At 36.3% G+C, this 20,933-nt stretch overlaps 1 protein-coding gene across 5 annotated transcripts in view; it reads left to right on the top strand.

The window, feature by feature from the left end:
* The window catches only part of RASAL2 (RAS protein activator like 2), a 363,735-nt gene that overhangs the window by 172,070 nt on the left and 170,732 nt on the right, over positions 1-20,933 (top strand). For all 5 annotated transcript variants that reach the window (XM_079105905.1, XM_079105907.1, XM_079105906.1 and 2 more), the window contains exons 2-3: positions 420-547; positions 20,650-20,773. In XM_079105905.1, coding sequence (XP_078962031.1) covers positions 420-547; positions 20,650-20,773 — 252 coding nt within the window. The remainder of the gene's footprint in view (positions 1-419; positions 548-20,649; positions 20,774-20,933) is intronic.

Below are 20,933 nucleotides of genomic sequence, written 5' to 3'. Positions count from 1 at the left end.
TATTTTAGTGTTTATACAGTGTGATTACTATATCAAGTTTGTATTAACAGTTTTTCCTAGAGTGTTTCAGCCATCTTCTCTGCAGATTGTAGGCCAAATTTTTGTGTATAACCTTCCCCCCCGCCAAGAGGAAGTTTTCAGTTTACTATTGAGCTTTGTTTTTAGACTCACCTTTATTAATTTGACTTTGAAGAATCTTATATTTGAAATACTGGTTTACTGGACTGTAGTTGTAGCTCAGTGGTAGAGTACTTGCCTAGCATGTGTGAGACACTGGGTTCAATTCTCAGCACCACATAAAACTAAACAAATAAAAGTATTGTGTCCATCTACAACTAAAAATTTTTTAAAAAGGGAAATACTGGTTTACTAAGCAGGATAATGATTTGTTACTTTCGTTTTTCTGTTTTGATACACAGATGTGAAAGGACCACCTACTCATCGTCTGTCTTGTGGTCAGTCACCCTACACTGAGACAACAACATGGGAGAGGAAGTACTGCATCCTCACAGACAGCCAGTTGGTGTTGCTCAACAAGGAGAAGGAGGTGAGATAGAAAGCTACTTCTCTTTTCTGAGCAAATGCCTGAATCTATCTAGCTTTGATTTTTGTTTTTATAAGTTACGTTATATAAATAGAGGCTGTAGCAATTCTAGACCATGGATAAGCTGAAGGACTGCTAAATGTTATGATGATGTGCTATTACTGCCATGATGGGGTGAATTCCACAAGATAGGGCTGAATGTTCACTAAGGAACAGTAAAAGAGATAGTGAGTTGAGAAATTTGGAATGAGGAGCAAATGGTCCCCTCTAGGAGCCACTGGAAATTTTATCTTTCTGCCTACTAACAAGAATAATTGTCATACTCAGCGTATTAATTAAAAGAGGTTTAACAGTTTACAGTTGCTTGGGCAGCTTAAGGGACATGTCAAAGCGTGGTGAAGTACCCGTGAACTAAGAGCAGAAAGCAGGTATAACCCCAGACCTCAGGGAAAGAGAAGGGTTCAAGGTTTCTGGAACCCAGAGAATTATAGTTGTCTGAGAGGCTGCAAGACAGTTGCAGCGTTTATATAAAAAAGAACACAACCTTTACCAGAACACAAATGGCCAACAAGAAGGAAAGAAGAGAGAAAAAACCTTCTCCCTTCTGCTGCTTTCTGATTTCTTGCCATTGTCCCTGTTGGCCAAATCTAACTTGTAGGCAGGAAAAGATTGCTTTGATATGTTGCATAGAGGTCAGCTTCATAAGACACATAATAAGGGAGCAAAGGACTAGAGAGGCAGGCAGAAATTAACCCACACAGACTTCACATTTTCGGGACACAGTCTGTTCCTCTTGAACTTACGCTGCTAGCACTTTACTCCTCAAACTATTACAGTGTATTTGTTCTTCCATATCCAAATCAGTCATTTGCTTATTGATGATTAATATCACTCTGGTTTGGTAGGGCCATAAAATAATCTGTTTCTACTACATAAAAACAATAAGTGACTATGATCTTGAAAAAGAAGAGGCAGAATGGGAGGAATAGAGAAGAAAATTCCTGATTTAATAAGAAGATTGATTGCCAACAATATATAAATAACTAGAAAGATGTAGGTAGAATATACTATATTCAGTAAATCATTCTTCCTAAAAAAAGTATATTTAGAAGCGGTGAACAGGAAACATGTTTCTTAATTCTCATTTGTGAATTCCTACCTTCCTTTTCTCTTATCTTGCTCATCTCTCCCTGTCCCTTTTCTTCCCTTATTGAGTATGTTTCAATTTGGTAAAGGCAAGGCAACAACAATGAAGCAGTTCTAGTTTTTTCTCATATTTTAATAGGCAGTGCTTGCTTAAAAGGGGCCAGCTAATGTACCTCCATGAAGAGCTTGCTAATTCTTTTACTCTACACATTGAAAAATGTCTCTTACTTTTGTTACCATCTCTCTGCCCATGACCCTTTTCCAGCATTTTATTTTATTTTATTTTATCTTATTTTTTTGCGGTGCTGGGGATCAAACCCAGGGCTTTGTGCTTGCAAGGCAGGCACTCTACCAACTGAGCTATCTCCCCAGCCCCTTTTCCAGCATTTTAATATTATTTTATTAAAATAATTTAATAAACACCAGCCTTTTCTACAACAGTTTTATATGTGTAGCTGTGTTGAGTAGATACATAATAAAAATGAGTAGAATGAGTGACTATTAGTAGAGAAAATTTCTGATTATCTAATTTAAATATACACATAATTCAAAATATTAATTTATACCAACCTATTCTGTCAGCAGATTTTCATCAGATTTCTTAACAAGGAATCATGTAAACAAACCATTTGTCATTTTCCTCCTTACCCAATGTTATGGTTTAGGCATTAAGCGTTCCTTAAAAGCTCATGTGTGAGACAATGCAAGAAGATTTGGACTTGAAATGATTAGGTTATGAGAACCTTAACCCAATCAGTGAATTCATCCCCTGATGGGAGTAACTGGGTGGTAACTGAAGGCAGATAGGGTATGGTTGGAGAAGGTGGGGCATTGGGGGTGTCCTTTTGGAGTATACATTTTATATCTGGCGAGTAGAGTATCTCTCTGCTTCCTCATCCTCATGTCTTGAGCCACTTCTCTTCACTACACCCTTCCACCATGATGTTCTGCCTAACCTCAAGCCCTAAGGAATGGAGCCAGCTGTCCATTGACTAAGACCTCTGAAACCATGAATCCCCAAATAAGCTTTTCCTCCTAAAATTGTTCTTGTCAGGTCTTTTGTTACAACAATGAAAAGCTGACTAAAACACCCACATTTTATTTAGTTTAGTGCTTTAGCTTAAGAATAGATAGAATAAGGTCAAGAAGTGTCCCTTAACCAGAACTAAGATAGAATCCATTGATTAACTATTCCTGGACAATTGAATCACCTAGGCCAGGGCCCCTATTTGTCTCCTAAAATAACTTTCCATGATAAATAATTTTCTGAAACAATTTCTTATATACTTTATCCTCTTTTGTGCCAGTTATTTTAAGTGGCTCTAAATATCTGGAAAACCCTATTCCAGATACTTCATTCTCTCTGTGATTCTGTGTATTCCCTTTCTGACCCTGTCTTCCACTAATTTTTTCCCACCTCTTGAACCCTTCACTGTACCTGGTTTAACTCATAGCCCATCCTTAGCAAAATCAGCCATTTCTTCATCTTCTCTGGAGGGGTCCCTTAAATTCTTGATCTCATGAGAACCAAAATGTTTCCTAAGGCCACTGTCTTCCATGAAGTCCTGTGAAAGTGTGGCTGTTTTTTTTTTTCCCATAACTCATACCATGCTGCCTGGACTAGATATCTTCTCCTTTCATGGCTGCTTCCTGTCTGTTCTCCCTGTTTTCCCTAAAATGCTCAAACTCTGAATCTTATTCATTCTCCAGTCTTCCCCTAATCTTATCTTGTCACTCCTCTTCATTTTTTGTTGATTTTATCTTCTGTGTCACTACTATCTACACAGTTTAATTTTTATGATTCCAATATCTGCAGAACACACTCTGAATTCCTTGAACTGCTCCTCCAAGAATTTCCCTATTCCACCTTATTGCTACAAGTCCTTCATATTCTCAGTTATGTATACCTTACTCTCTGACCTTCTCCTGTCTTTCTAGCTTATTTCTTATTCCAATAACCCTTCAAGCCTTCTGGGATCTATACCTCTTGATTCTCTCACTTTCCTGCCTCATAGCTATGATGTCCTTTCTTCCCTCTTCATGCAGCCTGCATTTCATAGTCATTCTAATCATTCCCTTGCATATTATTTCCTTGCCTTTCTCTTGTTTCATTTTATTCAGCTGATAAAGTGATAGTTCATTTAAATCTTCTTTCTTGTTATGATTTGGATCTTAAATATCCCCCAAAGGTTACTGTGCTAAAAGCTTATTGGGAAGTGGTGGAACCTCTCGTAGGTGGGGCCTAATAGAAGGAAATTAGGTTACTGGGAGCATGCCCTCAGAGGGGATAGTGTGAGCTCGACCCCTCCTATCTCTCTTTGCTTCCCAGCCACCAAGAGCTGAATTAGCCTCTTCTACCATGCCACCATGTACTGCCTTGCCACAAGCCTAGCAGCAGTAGTTTCAAGCGACCATGAACTGAACTTTCTGAAGCTATGAGCCAAAATAAATCTTCTCTCCTCATAAGTTGATCCATCTCAGGTATTTGTCTGAACTTTGTCCACGAAGCTTAATGTGTCTGGAGAAAAGCACACCACATTGCTGACTGGTCTTTGAACTAATGGCTGCAAACTTCTTTGGAACCCCTAATGCTGCTTGGCAATCACAGAACATTTTTAATTACTGTCCCACCCTATTGGATTAGTGCTTCTCAATCTATCTGTGGTGAAAGATCTGTTGGCCCTCCACTCTACCCCATCATGATCAATAAAGTACAATAAAATGAATTGTTTAGAAAAGTGAAATAAAATATAAAAGCTTGAATTTTTATTAGATTTAACAGACATGAAAGTCAATAAGTATATTCAACATAACATAGGGATAAAAGGAGTAGAATTACAAAAATAATATATATTTGTGGAAGAAGGTCTGTACCATGAAACAACTGTACTGATGACACCAAGTGTGTTGCTTCTCAGTTTCTGTACTATTTTATTTATCACAACAAATCAAAACAGTTCAGGATCTTGAACCAGCCTGACAAGCACAGTACGGAATGGTTTTCTAAAGTGATTTTTTATTCATACCTTTTCTCTCTTCAACCTGTAATCCCATCTTTATTATCTTCACATAGAGCTGATTACTTTGCTTATTGCTTCACTAAGAAAATTGAAGTACTCAGAAGAGAGCTTCTGTACACTCCATTACCATGTCTACCCACCAGCAGCTGTTTCCTTAAGTCTGATTTTCTCCTCCTTCTGTGGTTGAAATTTCCATTGTGCTATGGTCAGCCTCTCCCTTGTGCCATTCTGTTTAAAGATATATTATTAATAATTTTTTCCAATCTTTTTTACATCTTTAATTTTTTCTGTCAGATTATTCCTGTCAGCATACTACTATTTCTTCTTCCATCTTAAAAAAAAGGCCTGTATAAGCTTCATTGTACCCTTTTGCTAAATTCTTGAAATTTCTAAACTCATTGTCTCTAATTTTTACCCTTTTTGTTTTTTTTATAGATGGACATAATACCTTTATTTTATTTTATTATTTATTTTATTTTATTTATTTGTTTTATGCAGTGCTGAGTTTTGAACTCATGCCTCACACATGCTAGGCAGGTGTTCTACCACTGAGCTGTCTCCAGCCCCTCAACCCACACCACTGCACCACAATTGCTCAGGTTAAGCTCACTAGTGACTGCCATATTATTAAATTCAAAGATTAGTTCTCAGTTCTCATCTTATTTAATCCCTTAGTAGCATTCAAGGCAGTCCATCACTCATTCCTTTCCTTACATCATTTTCTTCACTGGGCTTTCCATGACATCATGCTTTTTTAGTTTTTCTCCTGCCTCTCTGGTGGTTCCTCCTGAGTCTTCCCTACAGATTTTTCTTCTTGTCTCCAGATCTTCACATGGGATCTAACTTCCTTAGGGATTTCATGACTTTTGATGTCCTTTAATGCTGATGAATCCTAATTTTATATCTTTTTATTTTTTAGTTGTTGACGGACCTTTTTATTTATTTATTTATTTATTTATTTATTTATTTATTTATTTATTTATTTATTTATTTATATCGGGTGCTGAGGATTGAACCCAGTGCTTGGCAAGTGCTGTACCACTGAGTCACAACCACAGCCCCTAATTTTGTATCTTAAATGTACACATCCCTCTGCTCTAGACTCCATCCATCTGCCCATGGCACATTGCCATTTGGATGTGTAGGAGCCATCTGTATTATGCCTCACATTCTCCATAAAGGCAACTCCACCCTTCCAGGTTTCAAAGGTCATTAACTTCCCCAACTCTCTAAATCCCAGACATACTTACTTCATCACTATTCCTTGAACACATCAGGCATATTCCTGCCTCAAGAATTTAGTCTTAATTTTTCCTTCTGTTTGGAACATTCTTCCCTTACATATTTGCAAGGCTTATTTTCTCATCTCCCTCAACAGTTTACTTCCATATCACGTACTCTTAAGAGCAACTTTCACCTTAGAATACATCTCCTCCCCTATCTTCGTCCAGAACATCTTTTTAAAAATATACTGTTATTTTTTATTGACACATCATAATTATACATGTTTATGGGGTACAGTGTGATATTTCAATACATGTATACAATGTGTAATGATTAAATCAGGGCAATTGGTATATCCATCACTAAAAAATAATTTCTTTTGGGGAACAATCAAGATCCTTTCTACTAGCTATTCTGAAATACACAATTAATCAGTGTCAGCTATATTCATCTTATTATTGTATAGAACATTAGCAGTTATTCCTCCTACCCAGCTGCACCTTGTACCCATTAGCCATCTTGTCTTTCCCTCCTCCCAAATACTTCCCATGTTCTGGTGACCACTCTTCTACTCTCTACTTCTGTGAGATCAACTATTTAGCTTCCATATATAAATGAGAACTTACAGTGTTTGTGCCTTTCTGTGCCTAATTTATTTCACTTAGCATAATGTCCTTCAGTTCCACCCATGCTGTTATAAAGGATAGAATTTCACTCTTGTTTGTAGCTGAATAATATTCCATTTCCCATGTTATATTTATCCATTTATCTGTCAGTGGATACCTAGGTTTATTCCCTATCTTGGCTCTTGTAAATAATTGTAATAAACTTGTAAACACAAATATCTCTCAGTCATCTTTGACGAATACCTAGTAGTTATATTTGGAACATCTCATCTAATTGCCTAGCTCTAATTTTTTTATTGCATTTTCCACCTTTTACAATGATATATGTTATTTATTATGTTTATTGTCTCTCATATTCAAATGTAAGACTTGGAGCAGAGATTTTGTTTGTTTTCTTCAATGACATATTCCCTAGTACTTAAAACAGTTCCTGACACACAGTAAATTCTCAGTGAATTGAGATGAATGAATTGAGATTGAATGTTACAAAAGCTAAATTATAAACATTGATTCCAGAATGTCTGTTACCATAATATAAACCTGAGAGAACTTTCCATCTTTTCTTTCTGTGATAAGCTGTGTTAATCAGTTTTCTATTACTGCTATACCTGAGACAATCAACTTATTAAGAGAAAAGGATTAGAGAGATTTTCAAGATGGTGGAATAGAGGTCGTGTTCCTGGCTGCTCCATGGAGTGAAACCAGGAACGCAGAAAGGCAGCTTCTCAGTAAGGTGGGTGAACAAAAAAAATCTGGGTCCTTTATTGGAATTTAAAACTGGATGTTCAAAGCAGGTCAGGGGCCCAGGAGGTTGTATATGATAAAATAAGGAGGAAATCCCCAGCTGCACAGCCATTGCTGCATCTGGACCAAAAACTCCAGCCAGAGAGGGCCCTTCATGAGCATAATGGAGGGATAAGGGAATTAAAGGAACCCAAATTTTGGGGAGGCCAAGGCATGTCTGGGTACGCCACATTTAGAGATCAAGGAAGTTGCCTGGCAAACCTGAAGGACACGCTGCACAGTATCCATGTGTGTGTGGGGGGGGAGAGAAGCTACCATCTCTCCAGGCAGCACAAACACTTCCTTTGGAGAACAAAGGAAGGAACCATTTTGCAGACACTGCCTGGGGGCGGACAGCCAAGGGGCTAATTCCTGGCAAACCTGAGTTTGGCTCAGAATACAGGCCCAAAAAACATACACTACACGATATAGAGTGTTCATAATTGGCCAGGAGAAAATCAGATGTGGAGAGAGGTTCACATAGAGGACAACTGATCATGGAAACCCACCTGGCTCTACCCCTCCTCCTCTAGTCCGAGCTTGCAGGACCAGCTTGGAGAAGCGCATCTGGCCGGGAACTCAGAAGGGCAGGGGCAGAGAGATTGTTTGGAGACTGAACCTGAGACCAGAAAATGTGGGATCTGAAGGTGGCATAGGGGACTAAGAATTGGGTCTCTCTCCTACCACACACGTGGTACCCAGAGGAGATCCCTGGGGTACAGTCTTACAGAGTGGACCAGTAAATACTGGGCACTGGAGGGGCACTGATTTAAAATCTCCAGACCAATTGGCATTCATTGAAGAGCCTGGAGCCCCATAAAGCTAAACCCTGCCTCCAGGAATTCCACCTATGGGATTACCTCTCCCAACCCAGCATTCTAGAAGGTGGAGCAATACGCTCCAGACAATCCACCTAAAACTGCTGGAAGAGAAACTGAAAATCTTTTGAACTCCAATGGAAAGAATTCTTTAACTTTTCATCAAAATCTTTTTTTTTTTAATTCTTTTTCTCTGTTTAATTGTGACCTTAATGGTACATGGACATTTATACATATTCATATTTTTTTTTCTCATTTCTAGCATTTTTGAGGCCATTTATTTTTCATGGATTAGTTTTGTGTGTGTGTGTGTGTGTGTGTGTGTGTGTGTGTGTGAGAACTAGGATGTTTGATTAACATATTTTAGTTCTATTTTGTATTCTTTTATTTTTATTTTTAGTTTTTTAAAAATGTTTACTTCATATATATATAGTTTTCTCCTATTACCCTTGATTCTCTTTTCTTTTGCTAAAAGTCACTATTGTTCTTTTATTCTTTCTTTAATTTTTTACTTCTTTCCTTCTTTCTCATAATCATCACATCCTATGTCACATCTGTTCGCTCCTTGTCCACCATTTGAAATCACAAACACCTTTGCAAACGTGCTGTTTTTATTTTAGACAATAATTGATTATATCACTTCTGTTTATTGTGATAATTAACATTGTAGACAACATAGTAGGAACTATTTGGTTTAATGCAGTATATTGTTTGCATTGGTTGTTATTATTTGTTCCCCTCTAAACATTGAGGTACTAGAAACCTTCAGGGATACTATAAGTTCATAGGATAGAAACACTACTGCCTCAGATCTGTACTGTTAGATGGGTAGAAACACAAACAACATGCAAAAGCAAGGGAACAAATCACCCAAACAAACCAAGATACTCCAGTAAAAAATCCATTGACACCACAGTGGAAGAAATGTCAGAGGAGTTTAGAATGTACATAGTTAAACCGATCTGCAAAGTAAAGGATGGTATAAGAAATGAAACCAGAGAGAAAATGCAGGAAGTGAAAGATCACTTCAATAAAGATATTCTGAAGAAAAACCAAGCAGAAATCCTCAAAATGAAGGAAACAATAAGCCAAACTAAAAATTTAATAGAAAGCATCACCAACAGACTAAACTACTTAGAAGACAGAACCTCAGGCAATGAAGACAAAATATATAATCTTGAAAATAGAGTTGACCACAGAGAGATGATGTTAAAAGACCATGAACAGAACTTCCAAGAACTATGGAATAACATGAAGAGACCAAATTTAAGATTTATCAGGATAGATGAAGGCAAGGAGATACAAACCAAAAGAATGCACAATCTTTTCAATGAAATAATATTAGAAAATTTCCCAAATCTAAAGAATTAAATGGTAAATCAAATACAAGAGGCTTACAGGACCCCAAATGTACAAAATTATAATAAACCCACACCAAGGCACATTATAATGAAAGTGCCTAACAGAGTAAGGAAAGAATTTTAAAGGTTGCAAGAGAAAAGTATGAGATTATATATAGGGGGAAACCAATTTGGATCTCAACTGATTTCTCAACCTAGACCCTCAAAGCTAGGAGGTCTTAGAATAACATATACCAAACTCTGAAAGAAAATGGATGCCAACCAAGAATCCTATGTCCAGCAGAATTAAGCTTCAGATTTGAAGGTGAAATAAAAACCTTCCATGATAAACAAAAGTTAAAAGATTTTGCAACTAGAAAGCCTGCACTACAACATATTTTCAGCAAACTATTCCATGAGAAGGAAATGAAAAAAAAAAAAAAAAAAAAAAAAGTTAAAACCAGCAAAGGGAGGAACTACACTAAAGGAATAGACAATCAAAGGAGAAACTAATTCAAATTAAAAGCTAGAAATAAACCAAAATGACCGGGAACACAAATTGTATCTCAGTAATAACCTTGAAGATTAATGGCCTAAACTCATCAGTCAGAAGACACAGACTGGTAGATTGGATTCAAAAACAAGACCCAACAATATGCTGTCTCCAAGAGACTCACTCATAGACAAAGACATCCACAGACTGAAGGTGAACAGGTGGGAAAAAACATATCATTCACATGGATCACATAAACAATCAGGGGTTTCTATTCTCATATCAGATAAGTATACTTCTAGCTAAGGTTAATCAGAAGGGGTAAAGAAGGACATTTCATATTGCTTAAGACATAACAATTGTAAGTATTTGTTATGCTCCAAACAATGGAGCATCTACGTACAACAAACCCTTCTCAATCTCAAGAATCAAATAGACCACAACACAATAATACTGGTTACTTTAACATGCCTCTGTCACCACTGGATAGATCCTCCAAACAAAAACTAAATAAAGAAGCTATAGAAGTAAAAAGTACAATTGGTAATTTAAACTTAACAGACATATGGAATATGTCATCCATCAATGGCTGAGTATACTTTTTTCTCAGCAGCACGTGGATCCTTCTCTAATACAGACCATGTTATGTAAGCTATCACATAATTTGGCATACAGTTGTAATATTACCACAATATATTTTTAGCATCTCTAGTATTATTTTGACAGCTCCCTTTCCATTGACATTAGTTTTTGTGTTCTTACTTTTTTCTTGATTACACTTCTTTGATTTTTATGAAATTTTAGCTGTATTATTTCTTCTCTATTTTGTTTGTTTCTACTCCACTCTTATTTTTTCCTTCCTGCTACAGAATTTGAAAATAATTTGTTTGTCTAGCTTCTTTCTGATACAAGTAATTTAAGTCATAAATGTTCATCTGAGTACTGTTTCACCCCAGAGATCCTGATATTTTAAGCTTTTAATACTTAGTTCAAAGCACTTTTTATTTACTTTTCTTGTGCTTTCTTCCTTGACCTCTTTATAAGTGTGCCATTTAATTTTGAAAGAGTTGACGTGGGGGTTGAGTTCTATATATCTTCAAGTAATTGATTTCTAATGCAATAAATCATGCAGGATACACAGTTTGTATGATTTCAAATTTTAAAAAAGTAATGAAAATGCTTTTTATATTGATTTTATTGGTTACATACATGTCAAAACTGATCAAATTGCATACTTCAAATATGTACATTTTATTGTATTTCAGTTTTACCTCAATAAAGCTATGGAGGAAAAAAAGAGAAAAGGATTATTTTGGCTCACAGTGTTGGAGGTTCCAGTCCATGTTCAGTTGACTGGCCCTATAGCTTTTGAGCCTGTGGTGAGGCAACACATCATGGCCAGAGTTTGTGTCAGAGCAAAACCACTCATGGCTAGGAAGCCAAAGAGAGGACAAGAAAAAGAGTCTGGGGTCCATTGTCCTGTGCCAAAGCATGCCCCAGTAACCTAAAGACCTCACACCAGGACAATAGAGCCTTTTACATATGAACTCTTAGGATATCAAAGAACCCACGCTATAGCATAAGCCCACCCAGAACATGATACTTTATTCCATTTTTTTCTAAAACTAGGTAATAAAAAGTGGGGGAAAATAATCCATAAGATTCTTTTCCACTGTTAAATATTCAATTCCATCTTTATTTATTGAGCTTCATTATACATGCAGTATTACGGCCACAAAGATGCAGTTTTATTGGAGAACTTGAGGTAAATTAAAATTTACAACCATTTTATTCTAGACACAAGTGGTAGTTTTGTAGCATTTTGAATTTACTAAATGCACTTGAACTATTCACTTTAAAATAGTTCATTTTATATCATATGAATTTTACCTTAATATTTTTTTAAATTAATTTAACCACAAGGGAAAAATTAAATGAGGGAGGTATTGCCTAGAATCGGTTATGGTGTGGAGTGGAGAATGCCAAAATAGGTTTTCATAGACAAAGTAAGACTTGGTCCATGTCTTAAATCACAAAGGAGAGCTCACCAAGAGGAAAAGAAGGGGAGGACACAACATGGGTATATACAGATACAAAGTCAAGACCATATCTCTTTGGTGAATTGCAAAATGTTAAAAGTTTTTGGAATATAGTTTACAAGAGGAAAAGGAATAGCTGGCAAGAAAAAACCTTGAAGGCCATGGGGAGGAAATTTTACTTTTTTCTGGAAATGATTTGGACCATGCAACTATTTTCAGGGCAATGACATCATCAGATTTGTTGCTTAGAAAAGTAACTCTGTTGATATAGAAAGACTTGTGGAAGAGAATGGACAAAACTAATGAATTAGAAGACTATTGCAGTAAGCCAGGAAAGAAATGATAAAGGGATGATTTTACAAAACAGTTTACAAATACAGTTAATGCTCAGAGATAAGTAATTACGTTCTGCCATTATTAAATTGGAAAAGTTAAGTCTTTAGAAAAAGAAAATGTGAAGACATTGCTGTACCTGCTACTTGAAAGATACATTTTATATTCTGTCAATTTTGTTATAGGAAAAAAATGGAAATTCATCTTTTATGGAAGGATCAGAATATACTTTCACTCTTCCACCTTTCATCTGCACTTAAAAATGATAAGGAATGTAACCCTTTTCCTTGTTTTCACATTGAATAATCTAGAATTTCTTGAAATGAAGTGTTTAAGGAATTTCCTAATAAAATGATCTGAAAAGACTGTTTCAAATCCTATTTAACTAATCAGGGGGATGTTTATGGCTGTGTTAAAAAGATCAATTAAGAGGGTTCAGTAAGGATTTTAGTTGAATCCTTAGGTAGGTTCTGATGGAATATGGAAGGATTTTACTACTCTGGTATCCCTTACCTATTAAGTCAGTGTGTTGGTCCTTTAATGCTCTTTCTTACCTCTGCATGTTTCTTCTCAGACTGGGAAAAAAAATCTGTTTGAGGGAGATTCATGGGAAGAGTGTTATAAATTGGGGAATGTAGCAGAAGGGTAGTTCCGGGCAGAATCTGAAAGAGAAGTTTGCCAAGAGTGTCACCTTGAAAAATGACTTCTTGGTCCAGTAAATTAGTTCATGTAGATGGTGCAAATAGACATTGCTTATATGAAATATACTTTCTTGCATGGGTGCAAAGCAAAGGCCCCAGCTGGCTTGGTGCCAACTGAGAGGGCCTAGGAGGCCATTTGGGTTCCCTTTTGCTTTTAAGAGATAAGACCAAGTAAACTAGAAATTAAGGATTTGAGGGAAATGGTAGAAGACAAACATGAACCCCTCTCAGGTGCAGCCAGTACAAAAATATAAAAGAAAGCTAAGTTTGTAAGTTTTTTTTTGTTTGTTTTTTGTTTTTGTTTTTTCCTTTTGGCCATAACAAGCATAAAAGGGTAAATTTGGCTCCATTTTCTTTTCCTTTTAACCACAGATTGAACCCAGGGCTGCTCAACCACTAAGCCACATCCCCAGCCCTTTTTTTGTTATTACACTTTTTAAATTTTGAGACAAGTTCTCACTAAGTTGCTTAGGGCCTTGCTAAGTTGCTGAGACTGACTTTGAACTGGTGATTCTCCTGCCTTAGCCTCCTGAGCTGCTGGGATCACAGGCATATTCCACTGTGCCTGGCTCCTTTTCCTTAATGCAAACTTTTCTGTATTTAGAATTTTTAAGGTTGGATACTAGTTGTTCAGACAATGAGGCAGTTCTAAAATGCTTCAGAACTTACAATGAAGTTCTGAAATATCTTAGCACATTTTATTTTATTTTTTTGGAAGATGGTATTTATACTTAGACATATTGATGAAAATAGTTTGGCTTTGTGCAGACCACTAGAAATTAACTGTCATTTATCCCGAGGTTAACTACCTGTGGCATATTTCATTGAGAACCACGTTAATCAGCAGATATATAGTGTGTCTTTGTATGTGCATTTATTATGTTAGAAGTTGCTAAGAATAAAATACAGTTTTTCTTTCCTCTTTCTCTCCCATAACAAATGTACTGGTGGAAATAAGACATAAATTTTTTGAACGTGTAAAATATGTTTTATTCTTTAAAAGGGTTCACGATTTGGTTTTTATATCAGGCTGCACACCTTTCATCAGTCTGACATCTCTCTTACAATGTCAAACTGGCTTCAGCTAGCAGTACTTCATTAAATCCAAAGAAACAATTGTATTAATTTTGAAGGAAAAAATCCAGTTCTGAGAACATTTAACATTAGTCTGTAATTTAAAATAAAGTGAGGGCTAATGTTTCATGTTTTGATATACCCTTCTCCTCACATAGAACCAGGAATGCAGTTCTCCTAACTGAGGCAGGCATTGGTACTGATGGAGACTGCAGGTACGCGCACACACGGGCACACACAGGCCCCACACCTACACTACCCCCCAAACAAAAAAATTCAGAGTATGTCAAATGGAAAAGGTTTCTGATGGTATTGATCCAAAGACTTGAAAGTCTATCTGAAGTTAAAGGGTATGATATTTTGATTTTGAGTCTGTGTTAATCTATTGAATAAGACATAATTTAAATGTTACATTTGATGAATAACACAAGTAAACTGGACATTATGAGATAAAGAAATCCATTTATTTTAAATGAACCTTGATCTAACTAAATAGATCATTTAGATGTTACTGGTAATGGAATATTGTGAAAGGAAGCTTAATGAAGGAAGGGATTTGATCAAAGTTACATATTTGGAGAATTAATATATAGGACATACTGGAAAAGGGAGAGGTAGGAATGAAATGAACAGTTCAGAGACTACCATTGATTTCAGGTCTAGAAATGAGAGGGCCTTTCCTTTGCTGTCTAAATCATGAATGTTCTTCGATTTAAGCATGGTCATGATACATTTGGTGTTCCGTTCCACTTCTCTCCCTAGCTCATTGATCTCCCCATTCAAATGAGAGAGAGAGAGAGAGAGAGAGAGAGAAGTAAGTAAGTAAGGTAGTTGTATGCTTACCAACTTAGTGGCTGATGTCATACTTTTTCCTTTGGCTAAAATAACATCCATCTCAACCTACTGATTATTCATTCATTCATATTGGAGCTATTTTAAGGTTTGGGGATTGGCTGATGTTTAAGTCAGCTTTGCATTTCTGTGACCAAAAGACCTGATAAGAACATCATTAAGAAGGAGAAGTTTATTTTGGCTCATAGCCTCAGGAGTCTCAATTGATAGATGGTGACTCCATAGCTCTGGGTTCCAAGATGAGGCAGAATATCATGGTGGAGGAAAACAGCTCAGGATATGGCAAGCAGGAAGCAGAAAGTGCTCCACTCACCAGGGACAAAATATAAATTCCAAAGACACAGCCCCAGTGACTTAGCTCTTCCAGCCACACCTTAACTGCCTATAGTTACCATCCGGTTAATCCATATCCATGAATTAATCCACTGATTATGTTGTACCTCTCATTATGTGATCATTTCACCTCTGAAAATTCTTGCATTGTCTTACATGTGAGCTTTTGAGGGACATCACATATCCAAATCTTGATAGCTGGTAAGATATAAACTACTAACTCATGTGGAATTAGTTGCATGTGAATAATTATAAACCAAGATGATAAATAGAATGACAGGGAGAGATATGTTATTGGAAGACAATAAGGGAGGTGTACCTTAACATTCCCTGAGGGGACTGGTAATAGGGGAAGTCCTAGAGAAGGAAATGTCTGTATTAAATCTTAGGACAAATAATTTTACCTGTCAGATGTAGAATAGAAAAGAAAGCGAGGTACCTTTCAGGCTGAGAGAATAAACTAAGCAATGGCATTGGACTACCTAATAGGGGATATATTAGGAAAATGCAAACATTTGCTGTTGCTAGACTGTAAAGTCTGAAACTGAACACAAAGACAGTAACTAGAATCTGGAAAACCTAGTATACAATGTTAGGGATCTTGCACTTTATAGGACAGTAGTTTTTGAATCCTTTTTTGTTGTTGTTGTTTTGTTTTGTTTTGTTTTTGTTTTTAACCAAAAGAACCCTTTCATTGTACAAAAAGAGTGTACAGAAGCCCCATACAACTGATAAACTCAGAACTCAGAATTATGTTCTGGTTGAACAGGAAGGCATCTCTCCCCAGACCCCATGAACATACCACCACTTACTTGAAAACACTCCTAGAGCAAAGGAGAACCACTGAAGGACTTTAATCCTCAGGATGACATGATCATATTTGCATTTTGGAACCACTCTGATCAGTACGTAAAGGATGGGCTTAAGGAGCAGAGCATCAGAGGCAGATACTGGTGAAGATGATGCTGTAGAAGTTTGGCTAAAAGGTCACGAGGGACTTTTTTAAGGATCTGTGATAGAGCAACAGGTACAAGACTAGTCTTCCCTCTGTAAACAACAAGAAGAACAAAAACAGGACAGCCCCTACCCCCAACAAATATATATTTTCAGGCATTGGACTGTAGGTGACCTAACATTATGGTGGTCACCATTGCCCTAGTATCTTCTGTGCACTCTTTCCTGATAGTAGCACAGGAATATGGAGTTTAGGCATTGTGCAGTGGTCCTGCTAATGAGCTGAGGAGGCAGAGAATTGAATGCTACATCTGAAGGGGCTATAATCTAGGCAGGAGGCCAAGTAGTCTTCGGCCAAGTTCTGAACTTCCATTTGCAGGAAAAAACTGTGCAGGCTTCCAGAGAACAACTGAAAGGTTGAGAAAATAACTGAGAAACTCATGATCAGGCTATACAATGATAGAGGCCTGCCCCTGCCAATACGAGGCTTCTTTAAAACGCTACAGCCCTGGCATCCACATGAGATATCATTAAGATCATACCTCAGAAATGTAGAAATGGAAGCTTAGTAAAGCTCAGTGATTGATTTTGGCTTCTATACATAGTTCAGGTGACCGGGGATTAATAAGTGAATAAAGTGGAGAAATTGAGATCAGTGATCCTGAACTCTGCCTGTCTACATGTCTGTTATAGATGATACTTTGAGATGCTTAAGCATGATAGGAAGGAGAGAAAACAATACCTTAAGGCAATGGCTCTCAACTGCAGTGAGCATCAGAATCAGTTGGAGACTTGGTTAAAGCACAAATTGCTGAACTCTACCCCCAGAATTTCTGATTCAGCAGGTCTGAGGTGGGGCCTGAGAATGTAAATTTCTAACAGATTCCCAGGTCTTGCTGATGCTGCTGGTACCTGGACAAGAAAAGAAATAACTGAGAAGAGTTTTCAGCTGCTAGTTAGTGTGATTTTGATTTGCTGTACTTGACTATTTAATCTGTATGAGCTTAGATTGAATTGAAATTAATTTGCATATGACTCTAAAACAAAACGAAAGAGTATTTTCCAGAAAACCTATGGGTATTTGTGTGTATGTTATGTGTATAACCTTTCTCTTCCATTGTTAGAGAGTTTGAAACTAACAAAGCCAACTTAGGAGCCAGAGATACTATTTTCCACTTTTCTAAAGTGGAATGAAATTATAGTGGTTGTTTTCTTGGTTATTTCCCTCCCCTCCCCTCTCCTCCCCTCCCCTCTCTCCTTCCCTCCCCTCCCCTTCCCTCCCTTCTTTCTCCCTCCCTTCCTCCCTTTCTCCCTTTATCTATCTATCTCTCTATCTCTCTCTCTCCCCCCCCCTCCCCCTTTCTTTCTTGGCAAAGGAAGACTCTGAAACCAATACAGGGCCAAAGAATTGTTTTGTTTTGTTTTTTTTTTAAAAAAACCCTCATGTTAGAGAACCTGGAAGATATATAAATTTTTATAAGCAGTTCAGTGTAAACAAGTAAACTGATCAACTAAATTAGGACAATTAGAACAGCTGAAATGCTCTTTTTAAACACTATTCAGCTGAACACAAAGATTTTTGTGAACTTCAATTTGGTTTGTTTGAGGGTACTTGAATTGTGATGTATCCAATTTTAAAGGAGTAGATCAATATAGTTATAACGATTTTATCTAAGAAGCAATCTATTGGTTTTATAAAAGTATGATATTCTTAAGAAATTAAAGTTTGGAATAAAAGTCATGCTTCCTTATATCCTGAGTCAGGTATGCTTAACCTTTAAGCCTTAAAAGCCTCAACCTTTAGAAGTGATACTTTGAAGAAAATCTTTGGTCATATTTTAGGTTTTAACAGTGAGAAATTAAGATTCTACATCAAAACTTTGATAAAATAATTGTGAGTGAATTTTAGGTTCAAATAAGAGGTTTGGTATATTTTATTTATCTCTCCTTAGATCTGGTGGAGATACAGATATGTTAAAAAAGTGGTACTCCCTTTGTCATGGATATGACTTTGATAAATTCCCACAGGAGGGAAATTATCTTCTCTGACAACACCATAGCAACTACTAGCTTTTAAAAATGTATTTATTATTTATTATTTTATTATTTTTATGTATTTATTATTTTATTATTTTAATAATAGGCATTTCCAGAACCATTCCAAAATAGTTATTTTTATTTAGATTCAATTATTTGCTCAAGGATCCAAACTAACTTTCTTTTCCAAATTTACTCCCTTTTCTTCTGCTTTTAGAGCAAGTAGAGGTTGCATTTTTTGCTTTTCTTAGTAGAAGGGAATCATTTAACCTTTCAGTGCTACTCTTTCAATTATTTAAATAGAGATAATTTCCATCCTGAAAGGGGTGGATGACTTCGATTACCGTTCATGAAGTTTTCTATTACAGAGTACTTTTGGAAGAATTCGTGTTTTTATCAACGCTATTATGTGGTTTCAGCTTATTATTAGAATTTTATCCTTCTTAATTCTGGTCTTCAGTTTCTCAATTGCAAAGAGTAACCTTAGTCATGGTAATGAGGAGATGAAGGAATATTTGGCCCTATACAGAGTGTTAAAAATTTGCAGTGCTTATAGAAGTCTTAGGAATTTGCTCCTTAGATTCTCAGTAACAGAGACAGCTTCCCTTTCTGTCTTCTCCTTGATAGAGATAGGAATTGGGTTACTGAGTCAAAGCTGGAGGTATCTGTTCCAGTTTTGCTAGATCAGTTGATGTAATGTATGTCCATTGTGATCTTTTGGAAAAATAAATCAGTCCTCATCTGTAAAAAGGGGATAATTACTAGATCTGTGTGTAGTAAGTGTTAAATGTTAGTCATTATTATTGAAATTTGTTAACAACTCAGGAGCCATAAAAAATTAGGAAATATGATTAGTGACATACTTTATCAAACTATTTAAGATATTATCAATATAATTCTTCTAATGAAAATTAATAAAATATCATTATTAAAAGTCTACCCCTTACCCCCAAACTGAGCATTATAGTCGTACCCCCTTATACATGGTTTTACTTTCACAGTTTCAGTTTTCCATGGTCAACTGCAGTTTAAAAATATTAAATGCAAAATTCCAGAAATAATTCATAGGTTTTAAACTGCACTGTTTTGCATAGCATAGTAAAAAGTAGCATGCTAACCTGCTTTTTCCTGCCTGAATGAGAATCCTCCTTTTGTCCAGTGTATCCACACTGTATTGGGATACTGCCAGTGACTCATTTAGGAGGCATCTTGGTTTTCAGATTAACTGTCAAGGTATCACAGTGGTGTTTCCATGTAACTCTTGTTTTATTGAATAAAACCCCAAAGTGCAAGAGTAATGATGCTGGCAGTGCAGACATGTCAAGGAGAAGCTGTAATGAGAAGGTAAAAGTACAATGAAGTATTTTGAAGCATGGAGGAGGGAGGATAGAGGAAGACATTCATATAACTTTTATTACAGTATATTGTTATAATTGTTATATTTTATTGTTAATGTCTTACTATGCCTAATTTGTAAGTTTTATCATAGACATGAATAGAAAAAAACAATATACAGGTGCTGCCTGTGGTTTAAGGCATTTATTGGGGATTTTGGAACATATTCCTTGCAGATAAGAGGATATAAATATATATATCTTAGAGCTCTCCCACTAGTCTACAATGATAACCTGTCAAATAAGCTTTAAAATGGTTATTGGCATCACAGGTCCCCTCCCCCAACTCATAGTTCTCATCCCACATATGCAAACAACTACTTAGTTCCCAAAACTATGCCAGAAAATATGATTTTTATAATTCTGAAAACAATCTCACCTTTGCAAGAAAATATGTCATTTTATGTAGGTATCTATACATCTTTCCACTGAAAACGTGGCTTACTAATTATGTCTAAGTACTTGATTGTGAAATTGAAGAAAATTTGGGTGATTTTACTACCTTAACAAAACCACCTCTTGAATTTTGAAGCTAAATATTTCTGGTCAACTTTTATTTCTATTTACCTTTTTGAACATTGAGTAAAATTAGAGCCTGTGAACCAGTTTCTGATAAAGAAGAACCTTTTTATTTGTGTGGGTGTTTTGTTTTGTTTTCTGAGCTCCCAGAGCAGTTTCACACCTGGATATGATTTGCACATACTTCATGTAAGCTAATTTACATACTCGCCTTTCCTGATCTTTCAGGTGTCTTTTTAAAGAAAAGCTGAAAAGGGGTTGGTAGTACCTTACCATTGTGAATACTAATCTATATTTCTCCTACTTTACTCTTCTCATTTCATCTTATTGTCTTTATTAACTAAAAGGATTATTCAATCACAAAATAGTTACAGTGAATTCACTGTTAAGTTTCATCTCTTTTTCTTTTGGTTAACTAGATACCTGTGGAAGGACAGGAGCAACAGGCAGATTCAACCAAAGGGCGATGCCTGAGGAGAACTGTCAGCGTTCCTTCGGAGGGTCAGTTTCCTGAATACCCACCAGAGGGCGCCACTAAACTGGGTAAGCTAATAATAAAAGGAAAGAAATTCCTAGATTTTATTGGATAATTTGTGGACTTATAGTTTTGTTATAGTAAAACAAAACATCCTATGTTTCCTGTTAAGTAAGTGCAGTGAAATCAATAACATGTTAATTCAGAGTTAGAGGTCATTCGAATTTT

This window comes from Sciurus vulgaris (genome assembly GCF_902686455.1).
Source record: "Sciurus vulgaris genome assembly, chromosome: 12".
Classification (NCBI taxonomy): Eukaryota; Metazoa; Chordata; class Mammalia; order Rodentia; family Sciuridae; genus Sciurus; species Sciurus vulgaris.
The sequence above is the reverse complement of the archived record's forward strand: the minus strand, read 5'-3'. Positions and strand labels throughout refer to the sequence as shown.